The sequence below is a fragment of the Ostrinia nubilalis genome, chromosome 25 (assembly GCF_963855985.1).
Source record: "Ostrinia nubilalis chromosome 25, ilOstNubi1.1, whole genome shotgun sequence".
NCBI classification, from domain to species: Eukaryota; Metazoa; Arthropoda; class Insecta; order Lepidoptera; family Crambidae; genus Ostrinia; species Ostrinia nubilalis.
The window spans coordinates 2411865-2433696 of NC_087112.1; the positions used below are offsets into that span (position 1 = coordinate 2411865).

At 41.5% G+C, this 21832-nt stretch overlaps 1 protein-coding gene across 1 annotated transcript in view; it reads right to left on the reverse strand.

Moving 5' to 3' along the window:
* LOC135084236 (inositol 1,4,5-trisphosphate receptor) overlaps positions 1-21832 on the reverse strand; it is a 122336-nt gene that overhangs the window by 36794 nt on the left and 63710 nt on the right. The window contains exons 21-35 of the mRNA XM_063978988.1: positions 20710-20816; positions 19926-20005; positions 18676-18804; positions 17197-17348; positions 12837-12996; positions 11984-12125; positions 10508-10632; positions 9871-10002; positions 7975-8112; positions 7157-7360; positions 5332-5447; positions 4105-4240; positions 2864-3023; positions 806-948; positions 54-174 (exon numbers count right to left, since the gene is read on the reverse strand). Coding sequence (XP_063835058.1) covers positions 54-174; positions 806-948; positions 2864-3023; positions 4105-4240; positions 5332-5447; positions 7157-7360; positions 7975-8112; positions 9871-10002; positions 10508-10632; positions 11984-12125; positions 12837-12996; positions 17197-17348; positions 18676-18804; positions 19926-20005; positions 20710-20816 — 2045 coding nt within the window. The remainder of the gene's footprint in view (positions 1-53; positions 175-805; positions 949-2863; positions 3024-4104; positions 4241-5331; positions 5448-7156; positions 7361-7974; positions 8113-9870; positions 10003-10507; positions 10633-11983; positions 12126-12836; positions 12997-17196; positions 17349-18675; positions 18805-19925; positions 20006-20709; positions 20817-21832) is intronic.

Consider the following 21832-nt stretch of genomic DNA (forward strand, 5'->3'; position numbering starts at 1 on the left):
TCATTTTATAATGGAGGCCTAAGCCCAACAGTGGGCTACGCTTGTACACTCACCAACTTCGCTCAGCGTTCGTATGCACTTTTCCACGCTGAGTTTCTGCGGCGGTGCGAGCCACGGGCACTGGTAGATACTGAATGTGGTCTGCAGCAGCTTGACGAATATCGACTGCCGGGTCTGAAGATAATGAGAAATAATTAATGGAAACAATAACCACATTGAACTCTTTTTTCAAAAGTAAATTAATTATCGTTTGATTTCAAACAGAAACATAGAACACGCATTTCTTTTTATTACCCGCAAAACTAGCACTGACAGAGAAAAGATTTTTTTAGGATTTGGTAGTTTAAAATAACGAGCATTAAAGAAGAACTTAGTGTCAACATTATACTCACATTAATCACAGGTGATAAATCCGATTATGGAAAGCGGTTTGTAAAAAAATAAATATTTCATTAAAATTATCCGGTCGCAGAGCAGATAGAATTTCGTCGCGCTCGCACACTCACTGTACGACGGGCGGCCGCAGTGAGTGTGCGAGCGCGACAGCTGGGGTAGCTTGGGGTCACTGTACGAAATCTCTATCTGCTCGGCGATCGGACTTTAGATGTAGTCTAGAGTAAGTAAGTCAGTAGTAAGAGACGAGTGGTGATCCTCACCTGTACAGTGGTGCCGCAGTGAGTGTGCGAGCGCGACAGCTGGGGTAGCTTGGGGTCACTGTACGAAATCTCTATCTGCTCGGCGATCGGACTTTAGATGTAGTCTAGAGTAAGTAAGTTAGTAGTAACAGACGAGTGGTAGTTCTCACCTGTACAGTAGTGCTCTGGTCGCTGAAAGGCGAGTTGAAGAACGTGCAAATCGTGTGCATGAGCACGTCTGTCACGTAGTTCACCCACGCCTTCTGGCCGGCGCTCGCCGCCTTGCGGGGCGACGCTGTGGACGTTGATGGACCTGCGTGGTAGTAACTTATGTTAAAACTGGTTTTAACCGCTTTTAATTTGATAAAAAGTAGCCTAAACAGTCCTAGCACATAAATAAGTCGGTTATGGAAGCGGCATGAGGTATGGAAGCGGCACGGGAGTATTTTTGTGACGTCAAACGTCAACGAGACTTCAGATCTTTTAGATTTGATAAAAAGTAGACTAAACTGGTCTAGAGCATTCACGCGCTCAGGCACCGACGCTTTTAGCTGGACCAGGGTACCTCACAAGATACCTAGTAACGAATATTGGAACTAGGTTTCACCTGCCACTTCGCTAGTGGAGGTTTCTATAATAATAACCTGATTAAAATAGTGACTGTAGCGTATGAGAAGGCTTGTGCGCACGCGTCCCTTGTAGCACGTACTTTATATCTGACTGAGCATCAGAAATGTGTTTTATTGGCTTTCGAGTCACAACAGTGACATTTTTGCTTAAATGTGTAAGGAGTGTCCGTTCATTTTCATACATTTTCGTGATTATAATACTAGTTTTTTATCGCTATCTTGGAATTCAGTTACGTAACAAACAATCTCACATTCATAATATTATGAAATACAAAGTACTGTCGCGTTAGCCCCTCAAGCAAAGCTAATATGCTTGTTACGAGTGGGTTGGCCATAGTCCAGCGACGGGTTCGAACCGCCGCCTCTCGACAAGCCCGCGCCCCTGGGCTAGTGTCCCGAAGGCGGGTGCACGTGCACATCGTGTGCATGAGCACGTCCGTCACGTAGTGCACCCACGCCTTCTGGCCGGCGCTCGCCGCCTTGCGAGGCGACGCTGTGGACGTCGACGGACCTGCGAGGTAGTAACGAATGTTAAAACTGGCTTTAACCGCTTTTAATTTGATAAAAAGTAGCCTAAACAGTCCTAGCGCATAACTAAGTCAGTTCGCGAAAGTATAGAAGTTTCAAATCTCCTTCAGATTTGTATACTCTGTCACGTCATAATATGTCAATGTCACCGAAATAGTTTCATCGAAGTATGTCCTAGGATCGTTGGATGAAGATGTAACAAACATCAATCCACCTTAACAAAGTCTCATTTATTTACTATGGGGCGTAGGCTTGAAACATCGAGTGTATACGTTTTGTACGTTAGTAATGTACAATGGCGGATTTACCGCTTAATGGAATTTTCTACAAGTCAGCCACATTTCAAGCAGAGAAAATAAGGTAAAATAAAGTTCTACTCTAATTCACTACAGGCAAATGGATGATTTGACCTCTCCATAATGCGCGCTAGCTAGACGGATTCTTGTCTTCACTTATTTCGGAGACCTAGTGTGAATTTTTTTAAAGGTTATTAGTAATTGTTATTACACAATTTAAATCAAAAAATGCGGAAACGTCCAAGAAATAAAATTTTCAAAATGCGCTCACTAGTAAAGACGTTTGATGTTAACTCAGACAGCCCACTGATGTTCACTGATTTTCCTGATTGGCCTTTCACGACATTCCAAAAAAGAGTGAGGTTGGTCATATTCTACTCTGCCGAAACTACACGGCCAACGTCTCAACTTTCGTCGAGCGACCTATATTCTTTTCAAAACTTTAATATTTTGCAAACGGATCCCTAAATCGAAAAATAGTCTTTGAAACCCCTAAGTCATTTTAAAAGACCTATCCAACGATACCCCACACGATGGGGTAGAAGATGAAAAAAAAAATTCATCCCCACATGTAGGGGAGCTAGTTACCCTAAAAATTTTTTTTTTTAAATATTATTCTACCACTTTGTCGGCGTGATTAATTACATACCTCCAGAAAATTACAGCTCTCTAGTGCCAATAGTTTCCAAGCAAAATCTCGGACGGACATGACGAAACTATAAGGGTTCTTTGTCAGGGGTACGGAAAGATAAAAAGCTAAGTATAATGACGTCACCTGGCGTCGGCTGCGCAGGGTCCTGCAGGATGGCGTGCATGTCCTGCAAGAAGGACCGCTCGAACAGGTCCCACATGTAGTTGCTGGAGTATATCTCTTTCATCTCGACTTCCGTGTCTATGTAGCAGTGGTTCAGGAAGCCCACGTAGGCTTCTTTCACCTGGAAATATAAGTTTTGATGAGAAAGGAATTCAATCATAGTTATCGACGATAAATGAAATACAGACAGCTACTAAACAGAACAAAATGGACCATTCTGGTTAGCTAATAAAATGCTCATAAAAATCTAATATCAGTGCAAAATAATCAAAGCATGGCATTATAGTACTATAAATATCACTCCAGCCGGGCTAGCGCCGTGATATACTTTATCGATGTAAAAATGTATGGGCAAAATCGATAAAACGGCGTGATAAACGCTTATCGCGGCGCGCATCCTAGGCCTCCAGTAGGCCAATATTTTTGCTCTAACCGAGATTCCACACCAAGACCTTTAACGAATAACCCTTAAACAAACCAGTGGTTCAATCAAATCAAATGTGCCCTTACAGGGCTGATCATTTTTTGCAACACCTATATTGTATAACAACAAGATACTATAAATGAATATACAGGTAAATATGAATGTAAATATGTTTTAAACGCGATCCAAACACTGACTCTGAACTGTACTGCACCATACTTTGACCTTTTGGTCGCAAGAATTAGAAAACTATACTCTGAAAGCAATCTATCGCTGCATGTTTTAGTAGTTTGGTTAGAGAATAGAAATGGTTTAGGCTAACGCTGCAGTGAACTTATACTTTTATTTTTTCTCAAAATGGAGCAAATCAAATCATTTTTATTTGCGAACGTGGGTATTAGAAGTAGGTGTTACAAGTTTTTTAAGTATCTCCAGCAAGAATGTTGCTTACGATAGCTTCTCTATCCTTTATAACTTAAGAATGACTGGATAGATGACGATGTGGTATGAAGGTAAAGCCTGGTCCGTGAGCACGTAGAATCCCGTCCAATGACCCCAAGCTACCCATCCCTATCGCTCGCGCGTAATTATGTTGCTGTCGCGCTCGCACACTCACTGCGGGCGCCCGTCGCACAGTCGCGACAGCAATATAATTACGCGCGAGCGATAGGGATGGGTAGCTTGGGGTCATTGGACGGGATTCTACGTGCTCACGGACCAGGCTTTAGCTGAACACCATGGATTAACATATAAACTTCTTTTGATGGGTAGTTCTCACCTCTGGAATGCACTGCGGGTGCGTGATCATAGCCACTATGTCGTCTAACGGCAACAGACTGTGGCATTTAATCTCCGTGTACACATTCTTTCCCATGGTGCAGCAGGTCAGAAGCTTCACCAGCTGGATGTGGTATCTGATGGGAAACGGACAGTTTTAACGCGTTTACTATAAATTTACCGCTTTAGTCAGTGCTAAAAAAAAAGATATGAGGGCGGCGCGGGAGGTTTGTTTTTTTTTATCCACAACGAGGAAGCTCTTGGTCTGTATCTCACCTGATGGTAAGTGGTGATCAGGCCGAAGATGGAAGCGAGCTTCACTCGGAATCCTCAACCACAGAGGAACTGCCTATCTTATCTCTTAACTGCCAGAACAACAATGTTGTTAACATTGTTGTTATGGCGACAGACTTAGGTAAGATGATGGTAGCTAGCCAGGTGGACTTAGAACAAGCCCTACCACCAACCAAACCGAACAGAAAAATCTGCCCCCACTGGGAATCGAACCCGGGATCTCTGCGTCTGAAGCAGGTGGTCTTACCACTAGACCACAGAGGCGGTTAGTGACATCAAACGTCAGTAAAGACTTCAGCCCCCCTAGACAAAACGCACTTTTTGATCGAATCGAAAATCGAATCCGTCAAAACTCCATACAAAAAAGGGGCTTTTCGACCACTTTTCGACTGGTTTGCGATTATAATTTGCACTTTGTCTAGACCCACAGATTAGTATACTCTGTCATGGCAATGTCACCTCTCCCGTGCCACTGCTATACCTCAGGCACTGACTAAGTCATGAGCTAGAAAAAGAAGCAAGATACGATCTAAGCTTTGTAAGGCTGCTCTATCATCAAAAATGTGCGAAAAGAAACTATACACTTCGATTGAAAAGCAACTTAAGACTTCCCGCAGACTCTTCTTTTAGTCGGCCGATAGTTGGGCCCGATTCTAATTTTTATGAAGAGCAAATCGTTGTAGTATACGAACTTCCATAAATGTCCATTGTCCAGACTGGGTGATTTTCTTGACTTTCCAAAAAGGCCTAAAAAGGACACCCCTCGACAATTTCAAAAAATATCAGGTCCCTGTACTACTTTTTAAATCGGAAAAGAAAAATTAACGTAGCTGAGAGTCAGTGATAGTCAGCCCAACTATCGGTCGACAAACTGGGTGTGCGGCTAGGTTAAGACTGTACATTTATTAATACGTAAATGAAATGTTATAATTACGTCAAAGCTTCTGGCATTTCGTTGGTCAGTTTGTATTGTCTCATCATTTGAATGAAGTTGTTGAATGATGCCTTGTCGTTGTAGAACACCAGGACGTCTTCGCCTGCATTCACCATCTGTAACACAATAATGCTTTAAATAAACGATGAACTAGACACTAAAAAATCTGGATGCGTAAATCTTAATCATGAACTTTGTAAACAAATATGGCATTTATGAAGCACCATATGATCACTAGTTGGCATCACTGGCGAATCACAGAAACAATCTCAAATGGCACATCGGAGAGTGCAAATGTTAACAGCATTATTGTGTTCCGGCAGTTAAGAGGTAAGATAGCCAACTCCTCTGGTTGAGGATTCCGGGTGAAGCTCGCTTCCACCTTCGGCCTGATCGTCACTTACCATCAGGTAAGATACAGGCCAAGAGCTTCCTCGTTGTGGATAAAAAAAAATGCGTTAAACAGCCTACCCATTATTGAGGGCTATCGCTTTAGCGCACACCAGTTGGCAACACTGTAGAGCAGTGTTTTTCAACCTGTGGGTCGCGACCCCCTGGGGGGTCGCGAAGTCTCTATAGGGGGGTCGCGAGAGGTCGTAAAAACTACCTTAGTAAAAAAAAACAGTAAAGTTTTAAAGCTAGATTTATCCGAAACCTAATTATGCAAATGCATAAATGTTGTAATAGATTGAAGAATTTGATCCCTACATCTTCGTAAAAGGCATGAAAAAAGCAAACAGTCGGGGGGTCGCAAAAAATTTTTTCATGCTAGGGGGGTCGCGTCATGAAAAAGGTTGAAAAACACTGCTGTAGAGTAAGGTCACTGTCAATGTCTGTTCTATTCAATGGGAAGCGGTAGGAGGTACATTTGCATTCACCAGGATGGCAGAATTTTAGAGTAGGGGCATGTCAATCACCAGTGATGCAAACTGTTAAATAAAAAAAACGGTAGACCTCATTGGCGTCACTGTCCGAGCCACTGGTCTATAGTCTGAAGGTATGTTATATCTTCATCTCTTCGCTCAGCTTCGGTGGAAATTGATCGAAGGAGAGAAGAGATGTGTCGGGCGGCCTCACGCGCCTTGTTCCTCGCTGTCTTCTCAAGTGTCATACCGTTCGTAGACAGCAATAGACTGCCAGCTGACAGCTACGCACATACCACATCTCCTCCTCTCCTCTAATCTCGTCTCCAGTCCACTTTGGTGTGGAAATAATCAGCCAGCTTCGCCGCACATCTTTCGTCTCGTCTCCGCTTGCTTGGAAACCGGGCCTAAGGTGTGTAGTGGCTCACCTCCTGCATGACGAGGTCCTGGCTCCTCCTGATGTACTGTGCGTCGGCGTGCACTATGGTCTGCAGACGCAAGTAGACCGCGCGACTGTCGGCCCTATCACCTGCCGCGTGAGGTGTAGTGGCTCACCTCCAGGCCCCTCTTTCCCACTGGGCACTTTGGGCACGTGCCTAGGGCCCCGCATCTGCTAATAAGACCTTTTTCCAGATGATAAGGGCCTAGGGTTGCCATGTTTGGCTTTTTACGGTCATGTCTGGCCTAAAATTGTCTTGTCCGGCCTGTCCGACTTTTGTTAGGCTTTTTATGTGGTTGCCGCGCCAGGCGAAAGTCGAGCTACAGAATAATATCAAGCGCACGCATCAGGATGTTGGGCAACAGATGATGATAGAATTCACTCGTAAGCTATGACACTAATTTCACCCCCCCCCCCCCCCCCCCGTGGCATGTCCGGCTTTTGTGTTTAAGGACCTGGCAACCCTATAAGGGCCCCCCTTAATCCTTAAATGCCCAGGGCCCCTAAAGACGGCCCTGCTCACCTCCTGCATGACGAGGTCCTGGCTCCTCCTGATGTACTGTGCGTCGGCGTGCACTATGGTCTGCAGGAAGCGCAGGTAGGCCGGACGGCGGCCGCGCGACTCTATGCAGTGCACAAAATGGCCGACGACTTTCTCGTTGTTCTCGTGCGCGCAGAGCGTTGCGTTGTCTTTGAATATTGCGCACACTGTTTGCGCTTCTCTGATCTGGAAATGAATTGTATGTGGTAAGTTTTCAAGTGTTGGTTAGTTACGAAGCAGTTAATAAAACATACAGGAGTCTCCATTCAACAGATACAGTTCGATCCTTAACTTCGAACTCCTATGTATTTCTAATTTTTCCAACCAGTCTAATGATAGTTTAGTACCTCCTCTAAAACTCGCGCGGTTCTTCACGAAAATCGGTATAAGCAGCGAACGCGCAAGTTTTAGTGGAAGCCCTGAACTTTCCCCCGGACAAATTTGACTTTGATTGGTTGGGTTTTATTGGCGGTCAGCTGTAGATTCTGGCTACACAGGAGTTGCAGAAGTGGGAACGAAAGGTAGGAATAGACTAGTTTATTTAATTTTGTTAATCAAACAAGTAATTACGAAGTTATGATGCGTTGCAGTTCCGCGTGACGTCACACTTACACTTTTAAGCACGCCTTGACGTCACGGGTCTCTTCTTTGGAACTCTGGCGCACTTTATCTCTTTAAATTTTCATTAGTTTGAAAAATTGAAAAATATGTGTCGAGTATTTTTTGATAAGTTAACCGACGGACGGACTAATTCAAATTTGCTTTTTTACTCGGGAAACATCCCTATTGACAGAACTCACCCCAGCATTGAGGAATAGATCCAGGTGCTTGTGCAGGATAGCCTGGTTCTGCTGGTTGCCGTGGCAGAAGTGCTGCAGAAACTCGTGCGCCAGGGCTAGCAGTTCATCCATGTCTGCGTCATCCTCGTCGTGAGGCACCTACAAGATTAAAATATAAACTAAATGCGTTTATTCAATTTTCGCCAATGGAATTTGATCGGCCACACTTTCCGAAGGCATCCCGACCACATCCCCAAGCAGGCTCTGGAATGGAACCCCCAAGGAAAACGCAAACGTGGTCGCCCCAAGCAAACTTGGCGGCGCACTGTAGCAGACGAGACGAAGAAAATCGGCAAGACTCGGAGCGAGATCAAACGCGAAGCTCAAGACCAAACGCGATGGAGGACTGTTGTGGACGCCGTCTGCCCCATCTAGGGGACTTAGGACCTTAAGTAAGTCCATTTTCACCAGGTCGCGGGAAGAACCTGGATGCGGGCAGTGCAGGACCGGTCGTTGTGGAAATCTTTGGGGCAGGCCATTGTCCAGCAGTGGACCTCATTTGGTTGAAACGTACGAACAAACGATTCAATTTTCATTATTTATTTCATCCGGCAGACAGAGGTGATTGAGTTTGTTGCGGCGCTTCTTCTTAGCACTTGCCAAATGTTGGTGTCGAAGCGCTGGTAGGGCATAAAAATTATGAGACATGTAGAGGCTCCTTAAATGTATGACAAATTGTACAGCGCCCCTAGCGGCTACTTGCGAGATCTAAGATCTTTATAGATTTTTTGACGCACTCGCTAGCATACCTAATGTAAACCCGGCCACGGCATATGGTGAGTGGGGTCCCATTGCGATGGGCATCGCTGTTGCGACAGGGTGACACTGCATAGTTCACTTTTTATTTCCTTGTAATATTTATGAGCTATTTCTTTATTTTTTTCCGTATAAGTTCATTGTCCTAAGTGATATTCATCGTAATAAATGTTTCTTTCTTTCTTTAAACTCATGGTAAGCACACTGATGTTGATTTGATGATGAAGCTAGGTGTAGCACCGACCTGCAGCAAGTCAAGGACTATATTAAGGACCCTCTTGTACATTAGAGAGGGACATGCTCCTGCAGTGGAGACTAAAATACCTGACCATCATCATCATCATTTCAGCCAAAGGACGTCCACTGCTGAACATAGGCCTCCCCCAATGATTTCCACAAAGGCCGGTTAGTGGCGGCCTGCATCAAGCGCCTTCCTGCTACCTTTATGAGGTCGTCGGTCCACCTTGTGGGTGGACGTCTCACGCTGCGTTTTCCGGTACGCGGCCTCCACTCCAGAATCTTGCTGCCCCATCGGCCGTCAGTTCTGCGTACTATGCGCCCTACCCATTGCCACTTCAGCTTGCTAATCCGTCGGGCTATGTCAGCGACTTTAGTTCGTTTACGGATCTCCTCATTTCTGATTCGATCTAGTAAAGAAATACCGAGCATAGCCCTCTCCATAGCACGCTGTGCAACTTTGAGCTTCTGTATAAGGCCTATAGTGAGAGGCCACGTCGATTAATCAAAATGATTCGTCGAGCAATTAATCAAAATGACAATATTGGTAATTGGTACCATGCAAATTGACAGCTAATTTTCTTTATGAGAACTGTGGGACCGACCTGCAGCAAGTCAAGAACTATATTATGGACCCTCTGGTACAGAGAGGGTCGTGCTCCTGCAGTGGAGACTAAAATACCTGATTATCATCATCATCATTTCAGCCTTAGGACGTCCACTGCTGAACATAGGCCTCCCCCAATGATTTCCGCAATGGCCGCTTGGTGGCGGCGGCCCATCCAGGGCCTTCCTGCTACCTTTATGAGGTCGTCGGTCCACCTTGTGGTACCCGATGCTGATGAACCTAGGTGTAGCACCGACCTGCAGCAAGTCAAGGACGATATTGTGGACGCCGATGTTCCGCAACAGGCGCTGCTCGTGGCGCCGCGGGCGGCCGGTGTCGCCGCCGCCGCTGTTGCCTTGCGTGCAGTACTTGATCATGCGTTGGAGGATCTGCGAATAATACGTATAAAGTAATACCACAGAATAATAATAAGTACTACGTACAGAAGTTTCACTTCGCGAAGGTATTTAAAAAAATATATGCTCAATGTCATTAACAATATGGTGTAATTTAGCCTGTCTCAAGAGTCAAGCACCATTTTGTTGACAAACGTCAGTGATCGGCACTGCGCCGAAGCTATAGGGCTGATTCGGTAAAATGATGTAACGTGAGGTGCCAAACTGCAGAAAATGGCGGAGGAAATATATGATTTAGCATGAATTATCTAGAATAATATTAACTAAAGCCTGCGTGAGTCAATGCTCGCTCATATGTGAGGCCTTGTCGAATAGTAATCCTGTAGGGGGCCATCGTGCGTGTTTTGTTTTCGATGTAAACTCGCGGAGATGAACAATGAACAGGCCTGGTAATACAACAATACTGGCAAGTGTGACAATCAAAGTATTTGTCAAATCTGTAAATTATACTGAATTAAAAGTTAAAAGATTACGTTACCTCTTTAATTTTCTTATACTCGTTCATATGGTCATGCTTAGTCGTTCTAGAGGTGTCTAGAACGTTGTCAAGAGATGCGTTCCTCTCAAGCACTGCACCGCCCGGGCCCACAGTGCCTGTTATACCTGTTAATTATTTCGTACACGTTTAAGATATAAAGTATAGACATATCTGTGACGGTTTTATGCATTGTTAAGGTAGCCTTTCGAACTAACAATTTCGCCCGATGACCCCATGCTACCCATTTACACGCGAGCGATAAGGATGGGTAGCTTTGGGTCATCGGACGAAATTCCATCTGCTCGGCGACCAGACTTTAGTAGATAAAAAGTATCAACTAATAAACTTTGTGTTCGTTTTCTGTCATTTAGATAGAAATCAGCAGAGTAACGTTGCTATTGATATTGAAATTAATTTGTATGCCAAATATAAAATTTGTGTTGCAAGAGACAAAACTGTACAATATGACGATGGAAAAGTCGACAAATAATTCAACACTGAATATAGTTATAAATTATGTTTTTTTTTTGTTTGCATGCTTTATAGCATACGGCTAAATAGAACGTGAAAATTATCATTGTGTCGATGTATTTCTAAAATAAATAAATATAAATAATAAAACCATAGTTGTGTGCAAATGGTGCAAGGAGTTTTGACGTACACAAATTGTGATGTGTCTTTGTTAAAAAAAAATAGGAAAATGTGATCATGCATTTGTTCAGAATGTGTCACAGAAGAAAAGGGAAACTCACTCGGTATCCATAGGAGTGTTCCTCTGTTTGTGAACGAGGGTTCAATGAATGACAGAAGGAGACAACACTACAAAACACTAAAAGATATGTCACATGCTGAGTTTTTATAAGGTTATTTAATATAAACAAAATGGATTTTCAAAATTAAAATTTAATCCCTATGGAATTATTGTTCTTACACAAACTAAACAAAGATGTTATTTTTTTATTTATTTATTGTAAAGTTCGTCCTGTTGAAAAAGTTGTATTAATTTAAAACTCAACCTGTACATCACTTTTACTAATTAAAGATCACAAACTAATATCGTTATTCGTTATACAGTATGAAGTGAAGCCTATAAACACGATATTATGTTAGTGATCAACTACAATAATATGAAATAGCTTCTAAATCACAATAGTATAAGTAGGTAAGCTAATAAATCAATCAACAAAAATAACTGTAAAGGATCACTATAATCTAATACAGAAAAGGGCACACTTAAAAACGCATTTAAACACATGATAAGAGAAGAGATCAATCTGGATGGATGAAATAGACCGATCCATAAAAAACATAATTATCTTGCACAGCAGCATCAAATAGTTCGTGACACCCAAAGTAGCCAAAAAGTTCGCAAAACGTCTTGTTACAAATATAATAATTGTATTGTCAACTTTGGGTGTCATAAACTATTTGAGGCTGACTTTTACTATTTCAAACAAATAAAGCACATGTCCATACCTGAATGGTCATCGAGAATACCAGCTCGTCCTTTGTTGAATACCCAGAGTTCCGACTTCTCGACGCTCTGGCGCAGCAGATCCAGGTCCGCTTTGATCTGCTTGTAGGACTCCACATCCGCGTCCGACACTAGGAGTTGGACCTGGGTGGAGAAAAACAGCGATGACCTTTGAGACCACAGATCACAGAAACTAAAGGGAGATGAGACAAGGGGGCGGGGCCTGTGTCGCAGCAATATGTCCAAAAGCAGAACACATTGCTCGTGACAGCAATGATGACAGCAGCGACGTCATTATGTAAACAGTTTACATTGCTTGCGTAGAGATTATTAGAACGTTGATTACTGATACCGCAGTGGATAATGAACACATATTTCGATTACTTTCTGTGTGTAAATTTCTAATACGAGACTGAATTTCGAACTTAGCGCATTAGTTGGCATCACTTTAAATCTTTATATTTGAGACAGCGTAATCGACACATTTAGGATTTGTTAAGATGGACGCGTATCGACGAGCAATCAGGTAGATTTGTATTGGGGATTTGATGCGCATCCACTTAAAAATATTATCATCCATATTTTATGTCGTCTAAGACTATGCTTGGAGCACCTCGACCTATTATTATTATTATATTTATTCTTGAAAATCACCATCAGTCAATCAATGTCTTTGGAAAACAGTGCTGTAATCCTGTGTGTAGAGCTCCGGAGACCAGCGCCACCGCATCCCCTTCTAACTACCTAATTGCTACTGTCATAAGGTACAATATCCTACCTGCTTGAAGGCAGCCGCCGCATTCATCCAAGCTAATAGCTACCTCATTCCTACTGTCTTATGAAACAATATCCCACCTGCTTAAAGGCAGCCAACACTTCTTGCCGCTGGCTGAAGTGCCGGAACAACAGCGCTAGGGCTCCAGAGACCAGCGCCGCCGAGGCCCCTTGCGAACACAGCTGTAGCAGGACTCGGAGGACCATTCGGCCCCCGCATTCGTCCAGGTCAAGTCCGTCCCTGGATTTAAATTTAGACTTGAATGTTTTCTTGCGATTTGTAGAAGGTATAGAGCATTCCAGAGACATAAAACAATAAGGAAATAAGAAAACAAATCAAAAGAAACTCAAATCATACAAACATGTCTTGTTGAGTAAAAGTGATATTAAAATTTTACAATATCTGACAGTTATTCAGGTGTGAAATTAAGAACAAAACAAAAAGGAAACTGCATTTTTTAACACTTTAGTTTTTGTAAGTACATGGGCAATATGCATTTTATTCTTGGTAGTAAGCGAAAAAGCGTAACTTGGACATATTACAAAGGGTCAATCACAATTCAACTGTCCTTTAATATTTTCGTAGGGTGTAAAAAGAGTTACTTATTAAAAAAATAGAATACAAAAGAAAAAACAAAACAATTCCAACAAAAACAAAACTTTCACATTTCACACTATACAATTGAATTGGGGACACATTTAGAGCGTGCGCGCACGGATGACTTTTGTCACCGTGACAGTAGGTATGTATCTTCATAGATAGGATAAGAATAAGCACTACGTTGTCTCTCTTTCTCTCTTTATAAAAGTGTAAAAGAGAAAGGTATACTGTCACAGTGACAAAAAGTCACCCGTGCGCAGTCTTAGGGTTATAACCATATTGTTAGTATATGTATCTTTGGAACCATGCTGTTAGAATTGCTATTACAAGGCGGATTATAGGGTTACATATACCAGTCATCATTCATTTCAAGCTTTTTTGTGACCATAAACTTGAGATTTGTCTGTCTACTGTTGATTCAAATTAAAATTCTTTATTTAGCCATGGCATCTATACACCCCCAAATAGAGCGTGTCCTATTTATTGAAACATTGCACTTAAATAATATACAGATGCAGGCTTATTGCCTAGCCTAGCATCTCTTCGGAACAAAACATCAACTGGTGCTGAGAAGTGAGAAGTGGTGCAGTAAGCTCAGTCACCTTCGATTATTGCAAGAAATACAACTCAAAGATTTGATAAGTGCAAAAAGGAAAAATACAAATACATTATTGTCTTTTGAAAACTTTTGAGAAGGTAATTATTAGGATTATAAAATAGTCATTAAATCAAGGAAAAAGTCAAGTTTGTGGCCACAGCGGTTACACGCGTCACTCGTGCATGCAAGTAATCATCTTACTAACAAATCTACATTTTTTGGGAGACAGCTGTCGGGCACTGTCTGAATCGCTCTGAAATAATTTGTATCATTAGATAGTGTATAAATAAAATATAATATTATATATTGTTTTGTGGAAGATTTACTAAGCCTCTGGCATACCGTTGTGAGTGAGTTTTACATTTCTATACAAACTATAAAACTCATTAAAAACTCATTAAAACTCATTTATTTCTGTAAATAGGCTTAAAAACAAGCACTTTTACACGTCCCAGTATTAACCCTACCACTGCTTCAGGACAATAAATGGGTCAGTGCTGAGAATATATACAGTGTGTCCGGGCATGTAGTGATCAAACTTTAAGGGCGTAATCTATGGACAATTTTATCGATGAAAATACTTTAAATTTGGGGCTTGACCCATTTCTCGCATATTTACAAGGACTTAAGTTTTTAATTTTAAGTTTTCACCTCCTCCTTCAAAAACAAGTGATAGCGTGGGTAACTTAACATTAATAAGCAAATATTTTATATCATGCGATAGCCAATAAAATTATCTACTAGTAGAAGTAGAAAACAGACACAAGTTTCATACATTTTAAGGGAGTAAGAATGGATTTAATTAGAAATAAACATGATTTTTTTCACATCTTTTTCAGTTATTTCCCAACACAAGAAAAACCAGGTCGTTAAGGTATGTTTTATTTGCATTGTATTATTAGTAGTTGAGCCATTCTACAAAACGAATGTAAATTTATTAGTCTACGTCTATTAGTTTCGACGTAATTGTTGAACAGAGATACCCATTCCCAGCGGTTTCCATAGTAATCGGAATAGGTTGTGTGATTCTTTCAGGCAGTGCATTTTCGCATGTCGCGTGCGCTATGGAAACCGCTGGGAAGGGGTATCTTTGTTCAACAATTACGTCGAAACTAATAGACGTAGACTAATAAATTTACATTAGTTTTGTAGAGTAGCTCAAATACTAATAATACAATGCAAATAAAACATACCTTAACGACCTGGTTTTTCTTGTGTTGGGAAATAACTGAAAAAGATGTGAAAAAAATCATGTTTATTTGTAATTAAATCCATTCTTACACCCTTAAAATGTATGAAACTTGTATCTGTTTTCTACTTCTACTAATAGATAATTTTATTGGCTATCGCATGATATAAAATTTTTGGTTATTAATGTTAAACTACCCACGCTATCACTTGTTTATGAAGGAAGAGGTGAAAACTCAAAATTAAAAACTTAAATCCTTGTAAATATGCGAGAAATGGGTCAAGCCCCAAATTTAAAGTATTTTCACCGATAAAATTGTCCATAGATTACGCCCTTAAAGTTTGATCACTACATGCCCGGACACACTGTATATTATATATATATTATAGTTGTTCATCGCATACTATTACAGGCATAGCGCTTAACTGCGAAGGAATGTACTCAGTTAAATGCTATATCTGTAGTTATACACATACGATTAATATTTTGTATGAAAAGTCACGTCTCACTCACATCAGTATGAGCCGGAAACTTTAATGATAAGTATAACAGAAGCTTTTCAATTAAAATCTGTTTATTGAAATATAAGTATTGTTTGAAAAACTTCTGTAGTTAAATACTATAGTACAGGAACTGTAAAATAGCTCAATAAAAAGTTAGATCTATTTATATTTTACTAGCTTTCCGCCCGCGGCTTCGCCCGCGTGGAATTTTGTTTGTCACAGAAAAACTTTATCGCGCGCGTCCCTGTTTCAAAAACCGGGATAAAAACTATCCTATGTTCTTTCCCGGGACTCAAACTATCTCTATGCCAAATTTCATCAAAATCGGTTGCGAGGTTTAAGCGGGAAAGCGTAACAGACAGACAGACAGACAGAGTTACTTTCGCATTTATAATATTAGTTGGGATACCATGTTTGCGGTCTACAATTCACATATTGGTTTTGTATAAACTAGTTACTATATTCAAAGTTCGTATAGTGTTCTCTTTCTGGAATTATGTCAAGTTACTGGCGTAATTAACTGTGGAATTAACATAAGGTGTGAATTGTAGAAAGCAAAATAACAAGGCTAATATACCGTGACCCGCCACCAATTTTCATGCGTTAGTCACTAACTACAGCTCTACTTAATTATTTACTGATATCATTTACATGTCGCTTTATAAATAATGGCGAATGCAAAGGGTCCTTAAAACATTTTATTTTTATAATAATCATTAATGCTTTTTTGTCAGTATTTATTAAGATTACTTGGTTAGTGTCCTTCAGTTTTTTCTGGTCACATTCATGGCAAAGTAGTTATAAAAATCAATTACCCAATCAATGCCGTGCTAAAAATTAGTATTCCGATTTCTATTTGAAATAAATAGTTAAATGTTAAACCCTGCGTATTACATTAATGAAGTCAAGTCTACAGAGACCGGATAAAACGATGCCCATGCACACTACATTTTTCAATATGTACCTATGCGACGTTATTAACGTAGCACTTTTAATCTAGAAGCTAACGCACGAGAGTAAAACGCGCGTTGACGGTGCCTTGAAAAACGTAGTGTGCATGGGCCCTAAGGCCGAGTTGCTATACTCAATCCCTATCCAAATCCGTTCTTCAACTGTCAAATTTCAATTTGTTTTCGATCAAATATCCATAATTTTCGATGTTTTTACTCTTTTATATTGAACTAGCTTTCCGCCCGCGGCTTCGCCCGGGTGAAAAAAGGGCTGTTTTTAGGGTTTTCCCGGAAATTATTCGAATTTTTCTCGCCGTAAATACCGTCCTCTGACTTCAATGAATATTAAAAAAAAAAAGAATTGGTAAAAATTGGTCCATGTGTTGTTGAGTTATGCGCTTACCAACACATTTTGCGATTCATTTTTATATTACAGAAGATAAATAATCTTATAAACAATACGAAAATGAAAAAACATCGAAAATCATAGCTATTTCGAGAGTTGACAGAAGGATTGATATACTCGTAGCAACCCGGCGTAAATCTATCAAAGTCGACTTAGAAAACTGCCACCTTTACCCCCACCAAAGTGACACTTACCGGCAGCTAAAGATGCCCTCAGCCTGGAGCCCTATGGCCTCGACGTCGGCGCGGGCCAGGGCGTCCGTTCGGTCGCCGGCCTGCTCAAACTCCTTCTTAAAGATCGACAGCAGGCAGCTGATGCGGTAGTCCAGTCGTACGTCTAGGATGAACTGGGAGACACGAATAGATTGAGTAAAGCTTCAACCACTCCAACGCGTGCAGTAGGCCTAAGATGCGCACCGTGATAACTTTTATCGACGTCAAAATGTATGGGCAAAATCGATAAAATGGCGTGATAACCGCTTATCGCGGCGCGATCAAAGGCCAATGACAGGTCTCACGACCTATAGTTCCAAAATACTGAACTGTCCTATCCATGACATTGACAGTGGGGCGCCACCGTAAATACCGGATCGCTGGTTCCGATTTTTGCCATGTTGGAAACAATTTAGTTGAACGATGGTAGCGCCCCCCTGTCATTGAGTTTGGTGGGACAGTTCAGTGTGGGTCATCTATATGACAGTTCACGCATAGCGCGCTCCATAGGCTTTGCCGGCGATGGCGATCTGCACGCGTTGGTGTGGTTGAAGCATAAATAAACATCTTTAGAGGGCTACGCGCGCACGGGTGTCACTGTGAAAGTATATTTTTCTCTTTTTACACTTTTATGAAGAGAAAAAGAGAGAACGTAGTGCTTATTCTTATCTAAGGAGAGACATACTGTCACGGTGACAAGTTTCCCGTGCGCGCGCGTTTTTTAACGAAGAAAAAGCAAAGATCTAGGAAAAGAACAGTAAGAAATATAGATGGTATGACAAGATTTATAGTTGACGCCAATAGAACCTGGATTTTTTCTAGCGTATAAAACCAAATATCGGCCAACACCGAGCTGTCTTTACTGCATTTGTCGTGTCTCCGGCAGGGTAAAATAGGACCTCTCCCACTCTTTTCGTAAATGTGCTAAAAGTCGCATAAGGTAAAAAAATCAATCATTAAGCCTCCCCAACCAGTCTGGTCAGCGTCCAAATATGTATCAGATATGTACCATCCTAGACTGTATCCCACTAAACATCAGGTGCGATTGTGGTCAAATAAATGTCTTGTTATGCATAAAAAAAATTAGAGAGAATCGTGCTTCTGCAGTAGAAACTAAATGCCCTTATGATGAAGATGATGATATCGACTACACTATAATACCTGCATTTTTCTATTAGCGGCCAAACTGTAGATCCTGGCTACACAGGAGTTGCTGCGGTGGGAACGAGAGGTGGGAACAGTCCCGTATGTTGGTTACACTTCACTGGTTGGGTTTTTATTGGCGGTCAAGCTGTAGCCTGGCTACACAGGAGTTGCAGCGGTGGGAACGAGAGGTGGGAATAGTCCCGTATGGTGGTTACACTTCATTGGTTGGGTTTTTATTGGCGGTCAAGCTGTAGCCTGGCTACACAAGAGTTGCAGCGGTGGGAGCGAGAGGTGGGAATAGTCCCGTTATAATACCTGCAGTATCTCGATGATCTTGAGCTTGGTGTCCATGACGAGCGGGTGCTCACGCGCGAGCACGAGCGCCGACGCACTGCGCTGCAGCCCCGCGCCCGCTGTCGCACCCCCGCCGCTACCCCCGCCGACCTGCGGGTAGGACGGTCATTTTATTTATTTATTTATTTACACTTTTGCACATACAACTGTACAGTGGCGGACTTAATGCCAGGTGGCATTATCTGCCAGTCAACCACAGGTCGAGTAGAGAGACTAAGGCGGTGTAATAAATATGACGTTTAATTAATATACTTACATAGCATTAGATAAAATAAATAACATAAGAATACATATTAATATAATAGACATACACCTAGATACATAAACATAATAATAATATTGGCGTACACATAACACATGTCAGAGATAAGAAAAAAAAGAAAAAAGAAAAGTTTTAGTCTTTGAAATAATTGCACAGAGATAATTTGAACTTAATAAAACTACAGTGTGCTTACCATGAGTTTACGTTAGGTGTGCTCGCTAGCGAGTACGTCAAAAAAATCTATGAAGATTTTATTTCTTAAAAGTAGCCGCTAGAGGCGCTGCACAATATATTTAAATGCACAATATTTTATAATAAATAAATAAATAAATATCCTTGGACATTTTACATTACGCTTCTAGTCCCAAACTAAGCAAAGCTTGTACTATGGGTACTAGACAACGGATATAAACATACTTAAAAACTTTTTTTTTGTAAATACATACATATTATACATAGTAACACCCGGACCCGTCACAGAAATTAAAATTCATAATTTCAATTTCTGCCCGGCCGGGAATCGAACCCGGGACCTCTCGGCGTAGTAGTGGTAGTAGTCCGTTTCCGAACCACTACACCAAACGGCCGACAATTTTATAATTTAATGTCATTTATTGACGCAGTCGCTAGCGAGCACACCTAACGTAAACTCATGGTAACCACACAGATGAGGATTAGAATACGTGAGATAAGCGACGATCAACTATGCTACAAAGTCATTAAACGTTTGATCAAAATTCGTTCGTTTGTTTCTTTTCACATGACATTGACAGATATGTCAAAATCCACCAATCATGCAGCATTTGGACCCCGCGTCTACGTATTGCCATCTGGCGGATTTTTCAAACCCTCATTGAAACAAAGTATCCAAGCAATAATGTACAGGACTGTTCTATTGCGAATAAGCTACAAATTACTCGTATAATGAAACTAAATATGAATAACTCACATTCCGTGCGACGGAACCCAAGGTGATAGAAGTCATGACAGCACCCATATCACCAATGCTGCGCAGTACTCCCCCTTCAGCTAAATAAGGAACAAAATTAGGGACATTAAAATCACATAAGTATGTACAGTCGACAGCACATCAAGCTATACATTTTCGTTGCAAAGTCGCCCGTATCGCAACTACGTAAGATGCCACAGTGTTTACGTTGACGTGCTGTTGACCGTACATGTCACCGTAAAATTGTGAATTCCGTCAGATTATAATCTGACGTAGTTAAATTACAATCTAACCTAACCTAACCCACTGTTAGTTTACAATCTAACGCGTTATATTATAAACTGACAGAGTTCACAATTTCACGTTGACATACATATTCATAGTATTTGCAAGCCGACAAGGCTGAATTTTTTAACATGTACGTAACATCTCAATGACCATAAATAAATTAATTTGAGTTTCAGATAAACATTCGTTCTACAAACAAACAACACCAAAAATGATGTATTTGCATTCCACTTACGTTTTTTGACTTCCTTCTCCTGCGAGGCTGCATGCGCAGTAAAAAGTGATAAGTATTAAAAATAAGTATTTTCTACTTTATTTTAAACAGTTTTTAAAGTATAATTAATACTTTTCTTGGCTAAATATGCTTGTGTTACGAGTGGGTTCAATACAATAGTCCAGTGTTGGCGGGGTTTGAACCCGTGTTCCTCGGATCTTCGGAGGTCCGACTCCGACAAAATTGGGCTATGGTTTACTTCATGGGTTTATTTCTACTTACATTCCACCTCTCCGGAAAGGGCGTTGGATTCATTCAGCAGATCCATGGCTGTGACGCAATCAAGTATGCTGAGTAGGGTCTTCGTCAGTCGGAGTAAGTCGCTAAAACTGTGGGAGAAGATAAAGTAAAATTAACTTCAAATCGACAGCAAATATACAGTGTGTTTGGTGGAAGGTTAGACAAACTTCGTGGCTGTATAGGTAACGTAATTTTGAGAATACAAGTTCGCCCATTTGACCCTAAATGAGCTACTTTTTTTTATTGATATTTTTGTTTTTATTTATTTTTTTCCGAAATTTGACCCAAAAACTGCTTCAATTTTTTTTCTTGCGTGTTTTCAACCGCTTTTTTATTAGATATTAATATAGAATATGTCTTTAGTCGAATAATGAAATGAATTTGAGATCCAGATAATGATTGGATAGATAGTTACGAGCCGCCAAAGTTTACACGATAAAAAATTCAACGTCTTTCAATATCTAATTGCTTGCTTGCTCATGATCGCTGGTACCAGGTGCGCGTGACCAGGTGCACAGGTGACCTTGTCTATTATATGTCTATAAGCCGAAGTATATTAGCTCCCTGGCCAGCTTGACCACCTCGAAGGTGAGCTTGTTCTGGCCGTGGTCACTGGTTCCAGGTGCGCAGGTGACCTTGTCTATATGACCTGACAACTCACCTGTAGAAGCCGAAGTATATTAGCCCCCTGGCCAGATGGACCACCTCGAAGGTGAGCTTGTTCTGGTCGTGGTCGCTGGTACCAGGTGCACAGGTGACCTTGTCTACATGACCTGACAACTCACCTGTAGAAGCCGAAGTATATTAGCTCCCTGGCCAGCTTGACCACCTCGAAGGTGAGCTTGTTCTGGCCGTGGTCGCTGTTACCAGGTGGACAGGTGACCTTGTCTATATGACCTGACAACTCACCTGTAGAAGCCGAAGTATATTAGCTCCCTGGCCAGCTTGACCACCTCGAGGGTGAGCTTGTTCTGGGCGTGGTCGCTGGTACCAGGTGCACAGGTGACCTTGTCTATATGACCTGACAACTCACCTGTAGAAGCCGAAGTATATTAGCTCCCTGGCCAGCTTGACCACCTCGAAGGTGAGCTTGTTCTGGGCGTGG